Below are 22,655 nucleotides of genomic sequence, written 5' to 3'. Positions count from 1 at the left end.
AGGAGCAAGCAGGGACACTCAGAGCCAAGGCAGCACAGCCTTGTGTCTACCCTAGTAGCCAGAGGAGGAGCCCACGAGGTTTGGATAAAGGAAATTTTAGGATCTGCGGAGGGAAGGGGGAGCAGGGAGGGGACCTTGATGGGAATGCAGGAAGTTAACAGTTCAAGCACGGCCCTCCATGAAGTGTATGCTGCCCTCTTGTGGTCTGAGGCAGTGCCTCGGCTCCTTCAACTGCCTGTAGACCACCCAACTTGTAGTGCTGTTAGCATCTACAAAGTGGCCATCATCCTAGACTATTCCACCTAAATAGTTGTCTGCTCTTCTCCAAAACTTCCTAGCAGTTTCTACCATCTCTTCTCAATTCTTGACGTTTGGGTAGTTAACATATCATTGGACAAATATTGGAGAGCCTATTTTGCTCTGGACACTAGACTAGGCTCTGTGGGCATGACCCCGTGTCGAAGCGCTGTGATGACGTAGAGTACAGCCCCTTCCCAGGGTCACCAGCATCTGTTGCCACTACTACCGGATCCACCCTGCCGGTACGCCAATCCTCTGGGCCAAGGAGTTATGCACAAGCTTTGGCTTAGTCCCTACTGAAGACCGCTTGGGATGTCCAGTGCCGCAGGGTGAGGACAAAGCTCAGACCCGGTAACTGAGGGGCTCACCTGCGTGTATCCACCAGTGGCTTTCACCTTAGCTGCTGCGCTGTGTCAACAGGTGACGCGCCATCCATCCACATTCTTCAGGCGCGGGACTTCGCCGACAGCCGTTCCTCTCCCGGGCTGAGCCCTCTGCAGGGACTGGCGTGCTCCGGCATCACGGCAGGGACAGCTTGAGGCCGGCGAGTTGCCGGCACTGGTTCCGCCTCACGCCCCGCCCCCTGCGTGCGCGGCCCCGCGGCCTCGCGCGCCCCCGGGCTGCGCGCCATCTTGGCTGCTGGCTGATGGTCCAACGCTGACTGTGTGCGGAGGTAGGAGCCAAATCTCAGGGGCGTGAAGACTCAGAGCTGGGGAAGGGGGTTGCCTGCTGCCTGGGACAGCAGCCCACGAGTGGTCCGAGCAGCTCTCGGTGCCAGTTCTCACTCGCAAATTCCCCAGCCAGCCTTGGCAATCTTAACCTAGGAATGAGGTCTGCTCTTCCGGGCGGAGGGTCCGTGGGCGGGCCGCGTCCTACCTTACCTTAGGGAGTACTTAGTGAGGGCTCGTGGCTGTGCCCCGGGAAGTCTGGGGCCAGGAGTCTTGGTTCTACTCTCTGGAAGCAGGAAAGTGAGGGAGCCTCGGCCCAGTCCTTAGAAGCCTAGTGAGGAGAGCCCGCTTGTTCTTACTGAGCTGCGGGTGAGGGGTCTGGAGCCTAGCGTGGAGGAGTGTGAGATGGTGAGCACGGCCCGGCCCTGTCCCAGAGAGCCTGGTTGGGGTGGGGCATCGGTTCTGTTGGTGTTTGAGAGTTGTGAAAGTATTTAGAAAGGGGTCTAAAGGATAATTCTTACCCCAGTCTTGAGATGCTGGAGGGGGTGGGGGTGGGGTGAAATCCCCGTCCGTGGTGAGGAACAGGACCATACCTAGAGGGGTGATGGAGGATGGACTGGTCATATTCCAGCCATTCATTTGACCCTTTCTCGCAGTACTTAGCAAGAGAAATTCACCGAGGCCGCACGAGCAGAATGGAACACTACCGGAGGGCTGGCTCTGTAGAGCTCCCAGCGTCTTCACCAATGCCACAGCTACCTCCTAACACTCTGGAAATGCGAGTCCGAGATGGGAGCAAAATCCGAAACCTGCTAGGCCTGGCGCTGGGTCGGTTGGAAGGGGGAAGCACAAGGCACGTGGTGTTCTCAGGTTCTGGCCGGGCTGCTGGAAAGGCTGTCAGCTGCGCAGAGATTGTCAAACGGCGGGTTCCGGGCCTGCACCAGCTCACCAAGCTTAGGTTCCTGCAAACTGAGGACAGCTGGGTCCCAACCGCCCCAGACACAGGCCTAGACCCCCTCACAGTTCGACGCCATGTGCCTGCAGTGTGGGTACTGCTCAGTCGGGACCCCCTGGACCCCAGTGAATGTGGCTACCAACCTCCAGGCGCACCCCCTGGCCTGGGCTCCATACCTAGTTCCAGCTGTGGTCCCAGACCCCGAAGAAGGGCTCGGGACACTCGGTCCTGAAGACCTGCTGAGCCTGACTACCTGAGAACTGAATATCTGTGCCTTCTCTAAGAAGTGCTTATGACTGCTCAACATGCCAGCAAGGCCTGAGCCCACAGAAGGCCTGCCTTGCCTCTGTGCTGGGGTGTGGGATGAGATTGCTGCGGAAGACCGACAGGTGTGGGCCAGTGCTATGTTAGAGACTGCTTGAGGCTTTCTCTGTCTCTGTCTACACTATTTTTGACTTGTCTTTTCCGACATCTGTCTAGGGGAGGAAAATAAAGGCTGTGCCCCTTTGTTTGGCTGCCTGTAAGTGGGATTGAAGGAGTGGGGTCCTCACCTTTTCCCCTGGAGCTCATGGGCTGGAAGCAGAAAAGGGTAGGCTGGTGCTGGATGCATCTAGTATCAAAAAAAGTTACTGGATGGCTTTTTGCCACCTGCTTTAAGCTGGTTTGGGGCTGTGCCAGCTCAGGCATTTCTCCCGTCTCTGGCATATCTTTTAGTACAGTGGCCTGTCAGGGTTTTAATCCTGGTTCTACTCCCAAGTTACTGTTTTGTGGTTTTGGATAAAGTTCCTTCCCTGGGCCTTAGTACTCTCCTCCGTATAGTGCGTATAACCTTCTTAGATCGTCAGATTTGTAATAAAGAGGTGCACACTGAGCACCCGGCGCTATAAAATGTAAGTAACTTCAGTTTATAAACAAGCTGGTTTCTTAGCTTTAAAGTAGACCTCAATCCCACATCTTTCTTTAGGTTGCATTCTTGCCTTTTTTCCCATTGCTGTTTTTTTCTGTCTCACTTTGGCCTTTGGTTCAGATTTACCCAGGCATCTTAGAGAGTGATTGGAATGGTAGTCACGTGGCCCCAGGCAGTAGAGTGGGATTGTAAGCAGCAGTGGTCTTAAGAATCAGTCAACTTGCCAGGTGGTGGCGATCCCCTTTAATCCCAGCACTCAGGAGGCAGAGGCAGGCTCATCTCTGTGAGTTTGAAGCCAGCCTGGTCTACAGAGCGAGTTCCAGGAGAGCCATGGCTACACAGAGAAACCCTGTCTTGAAAAACAAAAAATCGATCAACTCCACTTTCTGAGAATCAAGATTTTCTCCAGTGTGTCTAGTAACCTGGATGTCCAATTATGAGAAAATAAAGTCAGGGCTCTTCTCAGTTCTTTGCTGTAGCAGGACCCAGGAAGTTGAAGGTGTTGAGTAATATTTCTCTCAGACCAGGCAAGAAGAGTTGGGGAACTCCAGGACCTGAGGTAGGCTGAGTGGCATGAATGACCATAAGGCCATCAGGGTGTGCCTTGAACTGTAACTGCATCCTTTGCTTTCCAAGGAAGGCCATCCCTCAGAGAGAGGAAGTGTGCTAAGGGAAGGGATAGGTGATGAGGACTCAGGACCCTGGGAGAACTGAGAAAGCAGCCCCTCTGGCAGGCCTTAGAGAGATGAAACATGTAACAGCTCTGAAGACAGCCAGGCTGCTGTGACCTGTTCTGCCAGTAGCTGCCTGACCTCCGTTTTCCTTTCCTTCTACCTGCTGCTCCATCACAAGTGTGTCTCCATGCCCGTCTCTGAATTTCTTGTGTATATTTTGCTGTCAGCGTTCTCAGAGTCACTGAGTCTTCAGAACTTTGGGCCACATTACCTTATAGGTTATTGATAATTTTTGATCTAGCATCTCATCTTGATCACTTTGCTTTGGCCAGGTTAAAGATATCACACCTAGAGGCAGGAGAAGTGACTCAGTGGTTAAGAGCACTGGCTCAAAGGAGCCGGGTTCAATTCCCAAGCACCCACATGGCAACCGACAACTGTCTGTAACTCCAGTTCCAGGGGATCTGACAACCTCATGCACACACAGACAAACATGCAGGCAAAACACCAATGCATATAAAAATTAATGAATTAAGTTAAAAGTAAATAAAAAAATTTTAAATCATAACCCAGTAACTCATGCTGGAGGGGTGATTCAGTACGATGTCTTGTGAGCTCTGCAAAACCAACTGGGCTCAATTGGAAATCATCTGAGATTTCCAAAATAATTGGAAAGGGATGTGAAGGCAAATACCTGTGGTCAGAATCCCTTGGGAGGACGGGATCTGGGCTACTTTCCCTAACCTTTTCCCACTAGAGCCTCTGCCTGGCTCTGGCATCTCCAGGAGGGATGCTTGGGAAAGAAGAAGAGATGAAGCCTTGGAAGTGAGAATGGATGCTCAGTCTTAGGAGAGAGCCTGAGAGCATGTGATTCTTTTCCCACTTCTTAATCCACTGTGGTGTGGCTTCCATAATACCTTACAGAAGCAAGGAGATATGGGGGCATCCCTTTCAAAAAGTAGGAGCAGGGGGCAGGGGCATTGGCCTGCGGTGAAAAGCACTTGTTCTGGGGCCAGAGAGATGGCTCAGCAGCTCAAAGCTCTAGTTGCCTTTCCCGAGGACTCAGGTTCAATTCCTAGCAGCTACATGGTAGTTTACAACCATCTTTAACTGTAGCCTCATGAGATCTGATGCACTCTTCTGATGTACAAGCAGACAAAATAAATAAGGAAAAAAAGTACTTGTTCAATTCCTAGGACTCACATGGCAACTCATGGCTGTCTGTAACTCCAGTCCCAGGGCATCTGATACCCTCATCTGACCTTGGCAGGCACCAGGCACACTTGTGGTTCACAGGCATGCATGCAGCAATACAGTAAAAACAAATTAAAAATTAAGTAGGAGCAGGGGTCGGTGAGATGGCTCGGCTCAGAGGATTAATTGTCAACTTGAGTTCAACCCCCAGAACACAGGTGGAAAAGAAAACCAACTCCCTCAAGTTGTACATACACAAACTTAAAAAAAAAGTATTAAAAAAAAAGGAACAAGATGACTTCCTGTAACAGGAGGGAAGAGATGAGGTCAAGCAGGTAGATGATGTAGAGGTGCAGGCAGGATATGAGAGGTCAGAAAACAGTAATAAGGAAGTGTAGCTATGTTAGTTTCATGGGGCTCTTGGGACAAAGTGCCACAAACTGAGTAGCTTACAACAGCAGATGAGAGTTCTAGAGTTCAAAAGGTGTTTTTCTGTTTTGTTTATTGGGTTTGTGGGTGTACGTATGCCACAGCTCATAAATGGAGGACAACTTGCAAGAGTGGGACCTGGGGATTGAACTTAGGTGTCAGACTTACCACAGCCCAGGTCCCTCTTTGTCATGCCTTTTTTAAAATATTTACTTATTTTATGTATATGAACACTTTTCATGCACAGCAGAAGAGGGAATCAGATTTCAGTACAGATGATGATTGAACCACCATGTGGTTGCTGGGAATTTTACTCAGGACCTCTGGCAGAACAGCTGAGCCATCTCTCCAGCCCCATGTCATGCGTTTTTTACCTTCTAAATATAATTTGCTTATTTAAAATAGTATTTGGGGGACCTGGAGAGGAGGCTCAGTGGGAAAGAGCACTCAGCTTTGATCCCTAGTAACTGCTATGGTTGGTTGGCCTCCAGGCATCTATAACTCCAGCTGTAGAGTATCCCTCACACACCTCTGGCTTCCTCAGGCACCAGGCATGCATGTAGCACACATATATGCAAACAAAATATCCATACACAAAATGTCTTAAAGTATAAATGAAATAAAACTTGTTTGTTGTCTCCTGGTGAATGTTGGGTTCCAAATAGGCAGAGTCTCCTTTATTCACTGAAGTAACCTAAGAATCTTGAACATGACTTGCACACAGTAGATATTCAATAATCATTCAATGAAGGGATGAATGTTGAGCTACCAAGGGCTTGGGCACACCTAGATCTGACTCTCATTCCCTGTTCTCTTGGCCCTCCATTTCCACATTAGAGGATGAGATCCCAAGTTATCCAGGGATTACTCTTGCTCACCTGCCGCCCCGACTCTGAGCATCTTTGGTTTGGATCTTGCACTCTGGGCTCTCACCACACTGATGCCCCACCTCTCTTGAAGCATCATTAATTTTTCTTCCTCTGATCTTTGTTCAAATTCAATACTAATTCAAAACAAGACTTGGAAGTTCATATCTGTAATCCTAACATTTTGAGAGCTGAAGCAAGAGGATTTCCATCTGAGGCCATCTTGGCTTACATAGTGATTACCAAACCAGTCTGAGACACAGGAGATGATGCCTCTCCCCAACCCCACCTCCCCCAAAAAGTATTTAAAAGACACTAGTAGTAACCTCAGAGAACGTCTACCTGTAACCACAAGGTGGCAGCATTCACAAAGGGATAACCCATCTATCCTTTGTAAAATCCACTGTGCTAAAAGCCCCAAGATAGAGGCAAAACAGTCTAGTCTTGAAATTTGGTCCTTAATACACTGAGTGACATCTCAGCTGTTTAAAAGACAACTAAGGATAATCCAAGTGACTAGGTGTGACAAACCTAGTCACTGTACTGAGACTGTCCTGTAGCTATAGACCTGTTTCATACTTTCAATATGTTACCTTCAGGAATGTGGTAGTAATATATAGATTCAGGAAGCTCGTCAGTGCAGAAATAAGAGCCCCTAGTCCAGCACTTAGAGACTGGCAAAAGCTCAAGAGAGAGAGAGAGAAAAAAGAAAGAGAAAGGTAGAGAGAGAAAGGAGGTGATGCCTGTGTAGAAGATTGAAGACTGTGTCTGGTAGAGACATGGGAAGGATAGGAATGAAGGGAAATCGTGACCTCAGACATAGGAGGCAATGAGAAGCAAGAATAGAATCTGATGAATGAAACTCAAGGAGGGGGCCCTGGAGAGATGGATCAGAGGTTAAGAACACGGGCAATTCTTCCTAAAGGTACTGAGTTCAATTCCCAGCAACCACGTGGTGGCTCATAACCATCTATAATGAAATCTGGTGCCCTCTTCTGGCCTGCAGACATGTGCAGGCAGTATAGTGTATAAATAATAAATTAAAAAAAAAGAAACTCAAGGAGGGGGCCTGTGAGCAATGAGCCACCAGGATGGCTTGGGGCCACACTGCACACCTGGCCAGGGAGTTTGGACTCTCTTGGGATTGAAGGGAGATTCCAGAAGTCTGAGGAAGGCATACGGTAAAATGTCAGACTGTGTTAGAGTGAGAACTCTGGATGCTACAGCTGCTGAGTGGAGGGAGCACAGGGCTGAAACAGCAATGAGAAAGCTGGGAAGAGATAGTAGGCCCAAACTATGACTAATGGTAGGTCCTGGGGAGCCCTGCCCAGCCCACAGCATCTGTATTCTGGAAGTGCTTAGCCCCAGGCTCCCTCTGCACCACTGTGCAAGCTTCTGTGCCCTCTGTTTCTGTGTCTGCCATCTTAGCTCCTCTGCTTATTTTGGCCAGAACCAGGGTCTTGGTCAGCTTCCATATTGAGAGACCCCAGCATCTAGGTTCCTCTGCTAATACATGTGCCAGCTTTCAGCTCATCCTGTGTTACAGCATTTCTTGGTGACCCTTTCACATGTCCTCAGGGGCCTTCACTACAGGGACCCACCTTCAACCACCTCCTACCAGAGTACACTCACATGCCTGTGTATGCATGCTGATGCTGAGAGGGGCATCCCACCATCACCAGCCCAAGAGAAGTGCCTGCAAGTGGGAGAAAAAAAGGCACATGTGGGAATGGGAGGCATGTTGTCTGCCAGGTCTCTGGCCAAAGCCATAACCATGTACTGCAAGCAGGGGGCATCAGAGTCAGATCTTGAGTAGGAACTGAGGAGTCACCTTCATTCCATCTCATAAATATGCACAGAACCTGTTGAATTATGCAGATAGAAAGGATGTAAATGCGTATGCAATTTTTGTGCTGCCCTCCGTGTTGCTATGGAAACAAGTGAATAGCATGGAGGGGCACACCCTGGGGAGACCTGGGTGGAGAGACCGAGGCCAGGAGATACTACTGGAGCACCTACCCTTCTCAGTCATGGTGTTTTGATCTATTTCTTTGCTTTGTTCTGTCCTTGTCTCTCGGCCTACGTTTCTCTGTGCTGTTATCTCTGACTTCCGGCCTCTGTCTCTGTGTCTGTAACTCCATGACTTTCCCTCCCATCTCCCTGACACCCTGCATCTGCTTCACATCTCTGTCCGTGTGTGTGTGTGTGTGTGTGTGTGTGTGTGTGCATGTACATGTGCCTATGTCTCTGGTAACTTTATTCTTGGTCTGTCTCTTCTCAGTGGCTCTTTCTGAGCCTCTAGTCTGACAGCTTTTCTCTGATGGGAAGGACAGGAAAACTGCATCTGTCCTTGCCTGATGGGCTGCACCACCCCTGTCCCAGCTGCCCACGTGTTCAAGAATTCCTAAGCACTTTCCCCACATAAAATCCTGTTTTGAATCTGGCCCCTGTCACAGTTTTGACACAGCTTCCCACGACAGGCCTTGGCTGGCTGCCAGGGCATCAGGTCTTCTGTCCAGCCTCTGCCTGCCGTGTGACTGTGCCTAATATTCCTGCCTCTGTGAGTTTATCTCCCCAGCTCTCCATGAAGCTTGTGGGCACCTTGAGGCAATGATGTGTTGAGAATAGGGAAATGAGAGAAGAGTCTTAATTAATTTGCCCCTCTGGCCCACTGCCTGCGAGCTGACGTGAGGGATCTGGCTTGGGCCCAGGCGTAGGGGTGTTTGGGGCCAGTTGAGACCTATCCTGGTCTCCAGTACAGGCTCTTACTGAGCCACAAAGCTGAGTGGCAGTTACTCTGTGGTCTATCCATGCTCTTGCCTGCTGTAGCCTCAGTCATCCAGTTCCCTGTTTGGGACCCTAAGACTGTCTCCTTCCGTTGGCTTCCATTTGATGAACACCTCTTCTACACCATGCCCCCAGCCTTTCCAAACTCTCAATTACACAGAAATGAAACCTGGAGACTTTTGTGCCTCAACCCTAAGAAGAAGGTCTTTGGCCAATGAAGAGCCCCTTGAGGTTTCCTCTTTCTGGTAGCCTCAGTTTGGGAGTGCAAGCTTAATGCAGGTGGAAAGGTCACAGCTCAAATGTGAGCAAGATCAAGACAAAAGAGGCCTGGAAGGGTGCTTCCATATGGTTTTGGTGTGGGAGGTTCCAGACTGTTCTGAGTACAGGTTGCCTTACCTCCAGGAAGGCACTAGTCGTGGGGGATCTGGCCTGGACCCAGATGTGGAGGCGGCTGAAGCAGTCAGGGCAAGTCTCTCTCCTCTAAGAGGTGGTGGAGCCAAAGCCCCCAGCTCTCCTGCCTAGCCAGGAAGGACCAGAGACTTGCGAATTCCCACCACCAGCTGCGATTCACCCACATTCAGGCCCAGGCGTGATCCTGCTACCAGGAGTCCTGTTTGATGTTTTAAAAGTACCCCCTTACCTCAGCCCACCCTAGCCATGCCAGAGGATAGAAAAGAGTCAGACAGGGTTGTGGGGGTGGGGAAGTGAAGCAGCAGGTCTGTAGAGCCAGGCACAAGAAAAGCAAAAGATAGAGAGAGAGATGGTCAGAGAGAGAGAGAGAGAGAAGAGATCTAATACAGACAGTGAGACCTGGCAAAGGAGACCCAGAAGCATGATGATACTTGCTTAAGAAGAAGCCTCAGTACTGGCCAAACCTAGTGCTAAGTGCTTGCCTGGGTCATCTCATTTACCTTAGTCTTTCTAGTAGTCTTAGGAAATGGTGCTGTTATGATCCCATTTCACTCCTGGGGTAATTGAGACTCTAAAGTAATTGAAACATTAAGTCACTTGCCTGAGGCCTCAAAGCCAGAAAGCTGTGGAGCAGGTATTAGAATCCTTCAGTTTGACTGAGAGCCAGGAAGAGAGACAGATGTACAGACAGTATGGACAGACAGATTCCCATACCAACCCTCTTGGGTAATCTGAAAGTCTTCAGGCAGCTGTTAGGGGGAGAACCTTCCCACCAAGCTAAAAAAGAAAAGCAACTTCTGGGTCTTCTTGTCAGCAGTGGAGGGAGGAAAGGAAGACAGAGGAGAGCCATCAGAGCTGGGTGGGAGGCCCCACAGCATGGAAGTCCTTAGCAGACCCTTCTCCTCCCATGGCTGCTTCAGGTCAGCCAGCAGAGCCTCCTTGTGAGGGCCCTCTGTGCCCTCCACCCCCACTCTCTGCCCTCCACTCCCTGCAGCTCTGAGAATTCTTTCTTCTCCTTGTGTTTATTGAGCACCTGCTAGTTATAGGACTCTCTTGTCCCACATCGCCTCTTTCTCCCTTTTCTCCTTTACTGTGGAAAAACCCTTATTGTCTATCTTCCACCCCCTAGGATAGCCTCTGAGACTAGCAATTAAGACTAGAGTCTGAGACACCTCAAAATAAGGAGGTTAGCCTAGTATACACTGAGGTTCTTGAAGCACAGAGATGAGCCCCCAAGGTCTGGCCTGGGTGTCTCTGGCTGGAGGTCCATTCTGGCTAGTTTGGAGAGGAGGGTCAGCAGCCCAGCTGGTGGGGGCTAAGAGAGCCAGGCTGTCAACAACGGGGGGATCGGGGCGAGAAGAAAACCAGGAGCTATCCTGGGGGAGTCCGGGAGTTGGCGTTATGGTTTCTAATGTCTTAGCCCTGGTTTCAATTACTCGAAAGGTCCCCAGGGGTCTCCCACCCCTGCTTGCAGGCTCCTGGGCTTGAAGAAGGTTTGGGAGCCCCTTGGGAAGAACAAGAAAATGGGGGCTCAAGACTAGATGTCTGTGGCCTGGAAGGAGCCTTTTCATACTCTTCTATCCCTGTGCATGGCTGTGTGAGGCCCCCAGACCACACAGACTCCCAGAAATAGTGGGACTGGGAAGAAGCCACACACATGCTGCTCGTGAGCTTCTATGCTGGGTCCAGCAAGTTCCTTCGCTCCATCTTTGTCCAGCTGCCTCCACCCAACTCCTGCTGCTGAGAGCCAGGGCTTGGTCTAACCAAGCTCTTTTTAAAGCCTCCTAATAAGCCCTGGTCCTAGATTTTTTTTCTTTTTTTTTTTTTTCTTTTTTTAACTTCTGAAGCTGGAAGGACTCTCTTGTTTTCTGGGTGTCCTGCATCTTACTTTCTTTTCTTTCTCTTTCTTTCTTTCACTCTTTTTTCTTTCTTTTATGTTGTTGTTTAGTTGGTTGTTGTTTTCCTTTGTTTTTTAGATAAGATCTCACTATGTAGGCCAGGCTGGCCTCAAACTCACAGCAATCCTCCTGCCTTAGCATCTGGAGCCTTAGTGGTTTTCTGGTTTGTTACATTTGTTTTTGAGATGGCTCTTATGTGGTACAGACTGGCCTTGGGACTCAACATGTAGCTAAGGCTTGCCTTGAATTTCTGATACTCGTTTCTCTACTTTTTAAGTGCTATGATTGCAGGTGTGTTCCACCGTGCCTACCCAGTGCTCATCCATGCATGCACTCATGTAAGCACACACATACACAAACACAGCTGTGTCTCTTTCTCTTCATCTGTCTTTTAACCAAACTTTCTAGTTTCTAGCTCAGTCTTCCCTTTCCCTCCCCCGCATTCACATTCTATGCCTGCTCCTTCATACCAACCTTGCCATCCCCACTGTCATAATGCCCAGGTCAGCCTGTGACTTTGATGAACACCCAAGACTTCCCATGTGCTGGCACAGAGGGCCCTGGAACTGCTGAACAGCCAGCCCACCCCAGCCTTGTCCCTGCCTACTCATCATTCCACAGACCCTTCAGCTGAACATGTCAAGGCTTTGTGAATGGCACCATCATCTCCCAGTCGCTCATGCCAAAAGCCTGGGAGTCGTCTGTGCTTCTGTACACAATGTTCCCTCTGGGCCTGGCACACAGTAGGCGCTAATAAATGTCTGTTGAACTGAATTTAACTCAATTTTCCTTCTTGGAATTCTCCTTCTGCCTCTGCCTATTCCCTAGTATTTGACGTCTCCAGGTTTTCAAATTGTCTTTGTCTTCCTAATCACCATAGTTGAATTTTCTGGGAGAGTTGGTACCTCTTTCAACCTCTATTTCCTACTCCACGTGATCACAGGCTCATCAGGAATAAAGCCATGTAGGTGAAGAGAGAGAAGCCATCTTGGGGACCCTCATTCCTTCTTGGAAAGATTGGCCTTATTACAAGAGCAGGAAGCCACTGGAGGGAACAATGCTTTGAGGACAGTCGTCTCAACAGGAGACAGGAAGAACAGAAGCCCCAAGGGGTGGGGAGGCAACTTCTGGGGTAGTGAATTAGTTTCATGTGAATTTTTGTAAAATGAAAAAATTGTATCTGTGATTTTGCAAGTCTCTGTTGTGTTTCTGTTTTTGTCTTCAAATAACACCAAGTCCCTTGATCTCAAATGTCCTTGTCCTTCCTGGCCCTCTCCATCCTCTTTCCCATCTGGATCCCACCAGCTTGTCTTTCCAAGTTTAACCCAGAACCCAGCATCAATGTGGGGAAGATCCTGAAAGAGCAGCCACAGGATGAGGCCTCTGTCTATACCTGACATGGGGTCCCCCAAAGGGGAGAAGCAGGCAGGAAAGAGGAATCCAAGTGGCCCCTCTCCATCAAGGCACTGTCTTTTCTTTCCAGCCCCAGGGCCTTGTCTAAGTCAGGAAGAAAAGCTGGCCTCCTGTGTAGCAGCTCACTAACAGGAGCTGGAGAGATGGCTCACTGGCTAAGAGCACTTACTGCTCTTGCAGAGGACCCAGATTCAGTTCCCGGAACCCACATGGTGGCTCATAAGCATATAACTCCATTTCTAGATCTGATGCCTTCTTCTGACCTCTGCAGGCTTCTACAGGCATGTGACATGTGTACCTACACTTAAACGCACACATACACACATAAGTTAATTTTTAGAAAGATCTCACTAATTCTTGCCTATAACCATGGCCTTGGCACCAAAGGCATTGTAGGATGTAGTCTCTCAGCCGGCCTCCCAGGCCTCTCCTTAGTCTGCACTGAGGTCACGAACCCTGCTTCTCATCACTAGAGGCTGAAGTGCTTTCAGATCACAGGCTCACCTCCCTGTGCCTCTCACAGGCCAGGGTTGTCCTGCCTGCCACACACCACATATTCATTTGATCTATTTTAAAGGATCTCTATGTTTAAACATTGAAATAGATTTTGACAAATCTATTTCAAGCTGAGTCTGGTGATGAAAGTTGGTGATCCTGGCTACTTGGAAAGCAGGGACAGGAAGATCCCAAGTTCAAGGCTTGCCTGGACTAAAGAGTGAGTTCAGAGCCAGTCTGAGCATTTTGGTAAAGTCTTGTTTCAAAATTAAAAAGAAGCCAGGAGATATGGCACACACTTTTAATCCCAACTCTTAGAAAGCAGAGGCAGGAGGATTTCTGAGTTCAAGGCCAACTTTGTCTACAGAGTGCGTTCCAGGACAGCCAGGGCTACATAGAGAAACCTCATCTCAAAAAATAATAATAACAATTAAGAGAGAGCCGAAGGTATAACTCATGTACACAAGATCTCTTTCAGCTGTTAGAATTACCAACATGCCAGGCCCAGGACCTAGAGTTGGAAGCACAGGATGGCCCTCAGAGCTTACAGACATCACACAACTAATTAGGCAATTTGATAGATGTCACATTAGCCATTAAATGAGACATCACAGTAACCTTAGGCAAAGGAATACAGTGCCATGAGAGGAAAGAAAAAGGCTTAATCTGTGCCTCTCTTAGGAGACATTTAGACATCACTCCTTGGCTGAGGAGACTGGGGAGCTAGACATGGGAATTTTACATGGGCTAACTATACAATTATCTTTATTTTCTTTTTAAAATATTCATCTTTCTTGATTAGAATGTGAGCCCCATGAGTGTGGAAACTTAAAAAACAAATTTGAGGCAAAATGTAAACAGTAAAGTGCACAAAATTTAAGGGTATATAGTTCAAATTACAGGTTCAATTTTAGTTTTGCTTGTTTCAAAGTTTCCTAGAAATGAAATAAGTCAGTATGCAACCTGAGTCTTTTCTCCCTTCCTCCCCTGCACTCGGCTCTTTGTCTGAGGTTTACCCAACCATGTCACTATCTATTTGGGTTGCTCCCAACTTGGAATATAATTATTAAAGCATGTCTGACCCTTTCTTTGAGGTATGTATCTGGGAATAGAATTGCCAGGTCCTAAAATCTACATATCTTAGTAGACCCTGTCATTTTCAAAGTTTCCAGGAGACACATGCATGAATCATGTATGGAAGCTAGTCATTCTCCATCGCTCAGAAGGCAGCATGTGCCCCTCTGCTGTGTTTACACCAGTGCCTGGCATACCGCAGGACACACAGAGCAGGAGGTGCTGACACTGCTGTGTGTTGCTTTGGCTGCGGCATTCACTTGCTGAGCGATTCTGTCAGATGTCTTCAGGATCTCTCCCTATCTGTAGCGACACCAAGGGCCCTGCTGTCCAGTGCCAGCTGGGCGCTGTGAAACTAACCACCTGTTCATCCAGTTATCTCACTTGTATTGCTTAAGGATGACACCTACTATGTGCCAGCACAAAGAGGGTGTGATCTGTGACATTCCACTTACAGCCTCTTTCAGGTCAGCCAAGGCCAGGTCAATGCCTATCTTGTCCCCAACTCATCTTCCCAGAGCCCAGAGCCTGCTTCTCCTCCCTGTCCAGCCCTGACCCCAGGCGGGGGGGAAGGGGTCTGGACTCAGACTGTGAATGGAAAATGTGATTAATAATCAAAAAAACATCCAAGAGGAAGAGACCAGGAAAACAACTTCAGGAAGGCTCCTTGCCCAGGGGAGGGGGGCCATGTCCTGGGCCTCAGGACAGCTTTGGCCACCCTTTCTGGGATGCAGCCACAGGAGTGGGTAATTTTAGCCAAAAGCAGAAGGGGGGGGAAACCATGTTAATCACTTGTTTTAAGAGATGCCCCCAATGTAAGTTATGCTTTCTCTAGGAGCTTTCTCTCATTCTGATACCCCTCCTAGTGGTCCCCCAGCTCAGACACATTGGATGGGGGAGGGGTAGAGACTCTGGATTGGGGGTAGAGGAGGGATTTCAGGATTTCAACATGAGATGTTTTCTTCATTAGCAGAGAACATAGGGGGAAATTCCCTTTCTTCTTGGGTCTGGGCAGCCCAATTGGACACTCAAAAGCTATTGTGAAAAATAGAGCCTCAGGCTGCAGGGTAGGGTGAGGGTTATAATGAAAAGATGTCTCTGCCCTCCATTCAGATTTCTGACTTCCAGGGGGTTCCTGTGCCTTAATCCTCCTTCCAGAGATTTGATTCCCAATGCTTCCATCTGTCCTCAGAATTCCTTCTTAGCAAAGCAGGAGGAACTCTGATTAGACTGGAGTTAGAACTTCCTGATGGAAAGGAAGAAAACGAGGGAAAGGAGGCGTTGGGCCTATTGAATGATTTAGAATTGGTAATCTGGTAGGTTAAAAAAATTTTTTGCCATTTGCCTGGGGCACTAGTGGAAGCCCCTCTATCAGGGGCCCTCGTGGGGTAGAAAAGGAGCTTCAGGGAACCTGGAGGGTTTCAGTTTGAATGCTTTGCCTCCCTACTGAGGCTCCACCTCTCTCCCACCCTCCACCTTCAGGGAATGCTTGCCCTTTTCTGGTACTAGGGGTTGGGGGGGGTCAGGGCACAGAGAGGCAGTGGTCCGTCCCCACCGTAGGATTTCAGAAGGATTGCGAACGCGCCCCAGGTGCTGTCCCAGGATGGTGCTGGAGTGTTTTAGGATGAGGGGGGTGAGTCGCTCATGGGGGTGGCTGGTCTGGTCTCTGACTTGGGGGGGCTCTGGGCCCCCCCCTCCCTGGCTCGGCCCGGGGCTGTGTCGGGATCGGGTTTCTCGGCGCCTGGAGCCTCCGCGAGGCCGAGCTGTTCCCGGGCCCCGGCCAAGCCGCCCCGGGCGCTGGCACTGTGCGAGGAAGCAGGGGGAGGGGGGGTGCACGGGGGGAGGAGTAAGGGGGGCTGCGAGGGCGTTTACGTAACTGCCTCCCAGAGCCCGCCCCGCCCCGCCAACCCAGTGTGATTGAGAGTTTGTGTGACTGTGTGTGTGCCTGAGTGACACGACTGTGGCTGTGCCTTGTGTATGCTTTGGCTATGTGATTCAGAGATTCAGTTCCATTCAGACCTCAGGCTCCTAGCTTAAGCAAGGGTCCCATGACTCATGCACCATAGTGAGGCCGAACATATGCGCTTTGTTCTGTGAAACAGGGTATGTGACTTTATGTGACCCCGTCTTTAGTGCTTCTAAGGCAGCCTGTGTGAGAGTGTAACTATTAGCCAGGGGTTGCCTCGCCCTGGAACCTTCTGGTGCATGGCTGTTAGTGGAAAGGTGAGACCACGTAGGTAGCTTTCCTTCCTGGAGACAGATCAATTTAAATGGAAAAGCGTTGGTTGTTGCAGCCTAAAGGCCTGAAATGGCAGTTAACTCTGGGGTGGGGTGGGGTGGGGTGGGGTGGCCCCAGTGCTTCCCCTCACAGTAGCCATAACCCCCAGGAGGGTTAGTGTGTCTTTGCTCAGCGGTAGAGTCCTTGCCCTGGCACTTCCCAGGGTCCATCCGGACCATCGCAATAACAAAGTGCAGTAACAAATGAGCAAAGACACCTGAAGTCAAGGAACGTGTCTCCAGTGCCCCAAGGCCTCTCAAGCTTACCTAATTCTGGGATCCCCATTATTGTAGGTCTTCTACTCTGCGGTTATGACTTCCTGCCACTCTGCCACAGTTGAGGAAGATGGTGAAAATGGGGCAAGAGTGAATCTGCTGAGGCCACAGTTTGAATGAAGGTGTCGGAGTGGGGTCTACCTTACCTCTGTAAGAGAAGGGGCTGGCGCAGACATGGAGTGGCCAGCTCTTTCCAGGAGAGCTGGAAAGCCGATGCGGCCAGAGGTGAAGGCGGGTCTCAGCAGCCTGGCTCTGCCCATGGGCGGCAGACCCTAAGGCTTCAACAGGGCTGGGGAAGCACAGTGGCTAGGGAGTAGACAGGGCATCCGGAACGGCAGGAGTGAAAAGCTGTTGGCCCAGCTCAGTGGGAAGAACGTAGGTTCTGAGCTAGGTGATCACAGGATGGAAAGGGGACAGACCCTGCCTTGTTCCGCAGGTCCCCACGGCCTCAGCGCCGAGCGGGAGTCGCAGCCCGAGAACGCGCACCCCACTCTTCCCGCCAGGTGGCGCCGCGGCCCCGGGGAAGCGAGCACGGTCGCTGGTTCCGCTCCAGGCGCTGCCGTCCGACAGGCCCCCTCCCCCTCGGCACCACCCCGGGTCCGACGTGCGTCGCTCAACCTCAACCACACTGAGTTGTATTCCTGGACTTGTGCGACGCCGTTCGTCAGATGCGAACGGTGATCTGCCCCAGGTGGCTGCGGCAGTGATGACCGCAGCCTCCCCGTGCCCGAGTGTCGTTGGGGGACGTTTGTCGGGCGTAATTCCTGACTGCCCTCAACCTGTAGAGAGCCCACCTGAAAAATCAAGTCGGCTCACTCAAGACCTGCCCGTCTCCGTGTCCGTTTGTCGGCCTCTCCTCAGCCCGGTGTGAGCGCGTGGGCCCGCCAGCATCAGCTCCTTCTCCAGAACCTGACCCGGTCCAGGCCTACTATCAGCACAGAAAGAGAATCCTGGCCTGTGTCCCCATCACCAACGCTCCATATTTCGTTGCACCTGCTGCATCCCTTCCCTCAGCCCTAATTAGGGTCTGCATGATGGGGACCCTGAGGTGGTCCAGAGAAGCCAGTTAGATAGCATCTGCTGTGGGTGGTCATGTGACCCCAGCAGGGCTTAGCTACGCCTCTGTGTGTCCTTAAGCCCTGGCCCACCCTCTCTGAGCTTCAGCCCAGCATGACTCCAGACTGTTGAGCGGTGGGGCCATGGAAATGAAAACGAAAAGCTCTAGCAGTGGCGGGAAGGTTTTCCTCTGCAGTAGAGTCTCTGAGGCATTTGTTGGGAAAGGGCCCGGGCGCTGTAGGCAGCCTGCTGGGGAAGGGTGTGAAGAAACAGCGAGGTATTTCCCTCCCCTAGCTCTCAGCCGGGGAACAGTTCTCTGGAGAGGCAAGACCCAGGGATTATGGGTCAAAGGCCAGTTGAAAAATCCAGGAGGTGGACCTCTGGTTCTCTGCCTCATCCCCTTTTCTGTTGTGTTTTCGTGTGGCCTCAGAAGTTGATCAGGTTGTCGAACCGAACCTTAATCTCCCATATCGTAGCCAGAACAGGGGCCTAGGTCCAGTGAAGTGGACCCCGCCCTGTCCCCAAGGCCCAGGCTGCAGAGGTGGGGATGAGGTGAGGGAGCTGCCAGAGCCAAGCTCAGCTCTCAGAGGGACATGCCCTGCTCTGGGACTGTCCGGCCAGGCAGTTAAGTCACAGCTTCCCTAAGGCTGCCCACTCCAGGCCCGGTGTCCCGGCGATGGCAAGAGCCTGGGCATCCATCCTGGTCCCTGGAGTCCTGCAAGCGTAAAGCCCGTTAACATCGGACGAGGGGTCAGAAGGGAGGTCGTTGGTGGGGGCGATAGGAAATGGGGAGGGGTGAGAGGGCTGGCTTAATGGGCGCCGGAGGACTCTGCCTAGTACTGGGGATGCTACAACCCCAGAGTTGGTCCCGGGTGTGCCCGAGTGTCGGTGCAAGCCACTGAGTGGCAGAGCGGCAGAGTAGCGTGCGCAGGAGAGACCTGGCCAAGCCGAGAGCCTGGTGGGCGATGTCGGCGGTGGGGGCGCGCCCGGCCGCCCTAGGAGAGCGGGCGGAGTGGGTGTGGGTGTGTGCGCGCGCGTTTGCGAGACCCGCGGCCCTGGGCGCGCGTGAAGCGCCGGGTCCCGAGCCGTCCGGAGGGCGCGCCAGAGAAAGGGCGAAGGCGAGGGGGCCACGCGTGCCAGTGCGTAGCGTGCTAGCGGGGGTAGGGCGCCTGCCTGCGCGGGGCGAGTGGGAGTGGGGGCTCTCAGGCCTGCGCGGGCGAGCGTGCCCCTGCGAGCGTGCCGCCCGTGCCAGGCGCGGGGACGTGCCAGGGAGGGGGCGCGCGGGGGCCGCGGCGGGGAGGGGGTCGTGGTGCGCGGCCGCGGAGGCGCGGGGAGACAAGGCGAGAGGGGGAGGGGAGCGAGGGCGCGCGCGGCCGGGCGGGCGCCCGCGGTCACATGGGCGAGGGAAGGAGGGAGGGCGCGCGCGAGGGAGGGAGGAGGATGGGGGGGTTAAAGCCGCGGAGAGCCGCGGAGCCGGTGCAGAGCGGGCGGCGGCGGAGGCGGCTGCAGCCGGCGCGGCGCGGGGCTCGGCAGCGGGATCCGGCCGCGGCGCTCGCTCCGCGCTCCTGCCTGGCTCTCCGCCTGCGGCGGCCGAAGGGCGCGGCGCGGAGCCCGGCGGCCCGAGGGCGCGGTGAGTGCTCCGCGGCCGTCCGCGCAAGGCTTGACCCTCGGACGCGCGGGCGGACGGCCCCGCGGCCCTCGTGCGTGCGGGCCGGGCGAGGGGGCACGCGTGGGGCCCGCGGTCGGGGGAGGTAGGAAAGTTCACGAGAAACTTTGCCCGCAAACTCGGGGGCAGGGGCGCACGAGCGGCAGCCCCCTCCGTCCGGGCGCGCCGGGGGTTGGGCGTGGTGGTGGCGATGGTGAAGCTCGGCGGTCGGCTGGAGGGAGGTGGCCAGGGTGGACGTCCTAGTGTCCCTGTTCCTTCCAACCTTCAGCAGCACGCGCGGGGTCTGGGAAAATTCCAGAGCTGGGGGCTCACGGTGGCCCCCCACGCACCCAGAGCTTGCTTCGTTCTCGGGGTGGGGGAGATCTGGACTTGAGGGTGCCGCGGAGTGTGAAGAGATGGCTCCTCTTCTGCCAGTGCCGGGTATCCGTGTGATTCCGCGCGTGGGGTGTGTGTGTGTCGGTGTGAGCCTGTCTGTGGTTTTCTCACGAGTCCGCCTGGCCGTATGTCCACGCAGCGGGTCCTCCTCAGTGTGTCTCTTTGTAAGTCCTCTGGTTGGTGTGCTTCCAAGCCCCTGGCGTATCCCCAAGTGTCTCTTTTGTGAGTCTGCCCATGTGTGCCTCCTGGTGTGCCCAGGTTGTACAGAGAAGTGTATCTCCCAGCGCGTGGGGGCTGGGCCGCGGGGAGGTCATCAGACGGACAGCTCTCCTCGCTCCCCGCTCTGCCGAGCTGCTCCGGCGGCGGCGTCTAGCCCGCTGCTCCCGGGCCCCCTCCCCCTCCGGTAGCTTAAGGCGGGGGAGGACTATTTCACGCCTTGTTGAAAATTCAGGCTTTTCTTTCTGTCTGTCTGGTCTCTCTGTTTGAGAATTCATCCCCCTCACTCCCGCATGTACGTTATGTGTGAGTATTTTTGAGTCCGGCCCCATATCGTGCCGGCAACACTGGGCGTGTGTGTGCTGTGTCTTTAACACAAGTTGTTTTGCCTGTGGTGTGTTTGTGTCTGTGTCACAGGGTGTATCTCTGTGCCATAGTCACTTAAGTGTCAAGTGTTGGGAATACTGAGTGTGTTTGTGCATCAGGTAACTGTTGTGTGTCCCGGGGTCTGAAACATGAAAGCATTTTTGTATGTCTAACCCTGAGTGGGGCTTGACCAATTGGACATCCATGAATAGGCAGGGTTAGCTGGACAGTGAGTCTCATGTATGGCTCCACTCTGACAGCCCACACAAATCCTTCTGTCGGTTCTGAAGTTCCAGGAAGGATTAAGATGGAGCTAAGGCTTCAGACTCTGTCAGAACTGATACTCCAGTTGGGACTCTGAGCCTACCCAGTCTATGAGTTTAAAGTTCACACTCAGGACTTCCTGGGGCTATGGAATTCACACTCAGATTCACACTGGAACACTTAAACTCATTCCAGAGACTCGGGGTTTACACTTGTGTTCAGAATTACACCAGGATAGGAGGGTTCACATTCAGATTTACCCTGAGCTCCTGGGCTCTGCCCAATTCTGGGCGCACACAGCTCTGTATCCTTTAGTGCATAGGTTTACACTGAGACTGAGAGCTGGCCCACAGCAGCTCAGTGGGGCTCAAGGACTGGTACTCTGACTGTCTAAGACCACAACGTACCTTTGGATTGCCAGTTTCATTCAGAGATTCTGTCACACTAAGACCAGAGGCCCACGTTCAAACGTACATAAAGAACGAGCATAGGGCTCACTAGGACTCTTTTGGGACACTGCAGTTCCAGTCAGACTCACACACCCTGTGTGGCATTTGCACTCTTACATCAGATTCAGCAGCGCTCACACAGAGACGGGAGGCCCTTTGGTCCACACTTACATTCACATGGGCTAACCTTGGACTCATACCAGGATCTGGGTGGTTCCCTCCCTGTGAAATCCTGGGACTCACACTCAGATTCAGGAGGACCTGAGAGTTCCCACTTAGACTCATGTTACGAATTCTACTGCCCACACTGTGGGTTCTCACTTCTGTCCTGTAATCAGAGTGTCAGACGTGGATTCTGAAGCCCTTGCACGTACAGTGGGGTTAGCGTTCTTATTTTAAAAGGGAAGCCTGGACTTATACCCAGAATGCCCTGAAGGCCAAGAGCTCATACTGTTTAGTTATTTGGGGCTCACTCTGGCCCCTTGAGAGCTACAGTCAGGCAGACCTCAGGACCTTTGCTCACACACATCCTGCTTGGCTCCCTCACACTTCCAGAGGACCAACCAAGCAGAAGAAACCCACACTCTGACATTACATCCAGCGAAACTCTGTGAGTCCTGTGGCTCACACTCAGACTCACACTAACATGGTGATGTTCACAGTTCCAACGGAGCCAGCCTAGACTTTGTCACTCATTTCCACGTTTTTCTCTGGGTTGTGGTGCTGTGTCGGGGCAATCAAGGTGGAGAACAGAAATGTGTCCTGGATGAAGATGACACATGCATTTTGTGCTGTCTGGTCTTTCACGTGGACTGTGATTGTGGTAGGAAACACTGAGTGTTCGAGCTTCCCTTCCAGCCTTGCACAAGCCACTGAGGCTCTTGGCAGAATGTCTGAGTGGTTTGTTGGTACAGGGGTCAGTGAACCGGCGGATTCCACCGTGTGCCATGCACATATTCCTTAAATAGTTGTGGGCACCTCTTCCTTGGTAGAAAGGAGCAGGGCCAGGCTGGGGGAACTAAGTCCTCTTCACGAGAAGCCTCCCTCCCCTCAACCCTTGGGTGGGGGGAGGGGCTCCAGGGAAGTTCTCAGGAGCTTGTGTGATTCTGAGAGAAAGGAGGCTGTATCTGATTGCACCCTGTCTACTCTCCAGCTCTGAGAAGGGTCGGGTACGGTATGTCTCATGGCTTCAGTGTTACCCAGGAACATTCACCTAGCCCCTGCTGCCTAAAGATGAGAGGCCCTACCCCAGGACTCTACCTGGTCCCTGGACTTCACCAGCCTCTCTCCCCCCACCCACCCCCACCCCGCCATGGAGATTAGTGGGTGGGGCTGCCTGAGTCATACATGGAGGCCATCAGGCTTTAACTGCTCCATAGCCCTTTGGACACGTGCTCTTTGGCTCCCCATGGGGGATCGGTGGTTCAGAGGCAAGGCGCCCTGCTCTCTGCCCCCCCATGGCGAGTGGAAGTGTAAATGAATGGGAAACATATGGAGTGGATTTTCTTTGAAATGCAGATTGGTCGTGGGGGGACCATGTGTGTCTGGTTTGGGGAGGGGGTCCAGAAAGCAAGAAGGGTGAAGTGGACTGACCCTCCTCCAGAGCCACCACAGGGTGGGGGAGTGGAGTGTGAGCTGT

General features: G+C 52.3%; 2 protein-coding genes across 3 annotated transcripts in view; both read left to right on the top strand.

Annotated features, from left to right (window-relative positions):
* Nucleotides 1-839: 839 nt before the first annotated feature.
* Rpp25l (ribonuclease P/MRP subunit p25 like) lies at nt 840-2,430 on the top strand. The gene is made up of 2 exons (XM_021634480.2): nt 840-973; nt 1,625-2,430. Exon 2 carries the CDS (start codon nt 1,664-1,666, stop codon nt 2,153-2,155), a length of 492 nt encoding a protein of 163 aa, XP_021490155.1. The 5' UTR covers nt 840-973; nt 1,625-1,663; the 3' UTR covers nt 2,156-2,430.
* A 16,712-nt stretch (nt 2,431-19,142) lies between these two features.
* The window catches only part of Cntfr (ciliary neurotrophic factor receptor), a 35,666-nt gene continuing 32,153 nt past the window's right edge, over nt 19,143-22,655 (top strand). For both annotated transcript variants that reach the window (XM_060378216.1, XM_021634456.2), the window contains exon 1: nt 19,143-19,310. The gene's annotated coding sequence lies outside the window, so the exon portion shown is untranslated. The remainder of the gene's footprint in view (nt 19,311-22,655) is intronic.

This window comes from Meriones unguiculatus, chromosome 1, assembly GCF_030254825.1.
Source record: "Meriones unguiculatus strain TT.TT164.6M chromosome 1, Bangor_MerUng_6.1, whole genome shotgun sequence".
Lineage (NCBI taxonomy): Eukaryota > Metazoa > Chordata > Mammalia > Rodentia > Muridae > Meriones > Meriones unguiculatus.
Note: the sequence above shows the minus strand (reverse complement) of the source record. Positions and strands in the feature narration are given on the sequence as shown.

Excerpts from the sequence above, each read along its gene's own strand:
- Rpp25l (XM_021634480.2), top strand. The coding sequence starts at position 1,664 with ATGGAACACTACCGGAGGGCTGGCTCTGTAGAGCTCCCAGCGTCTTCA.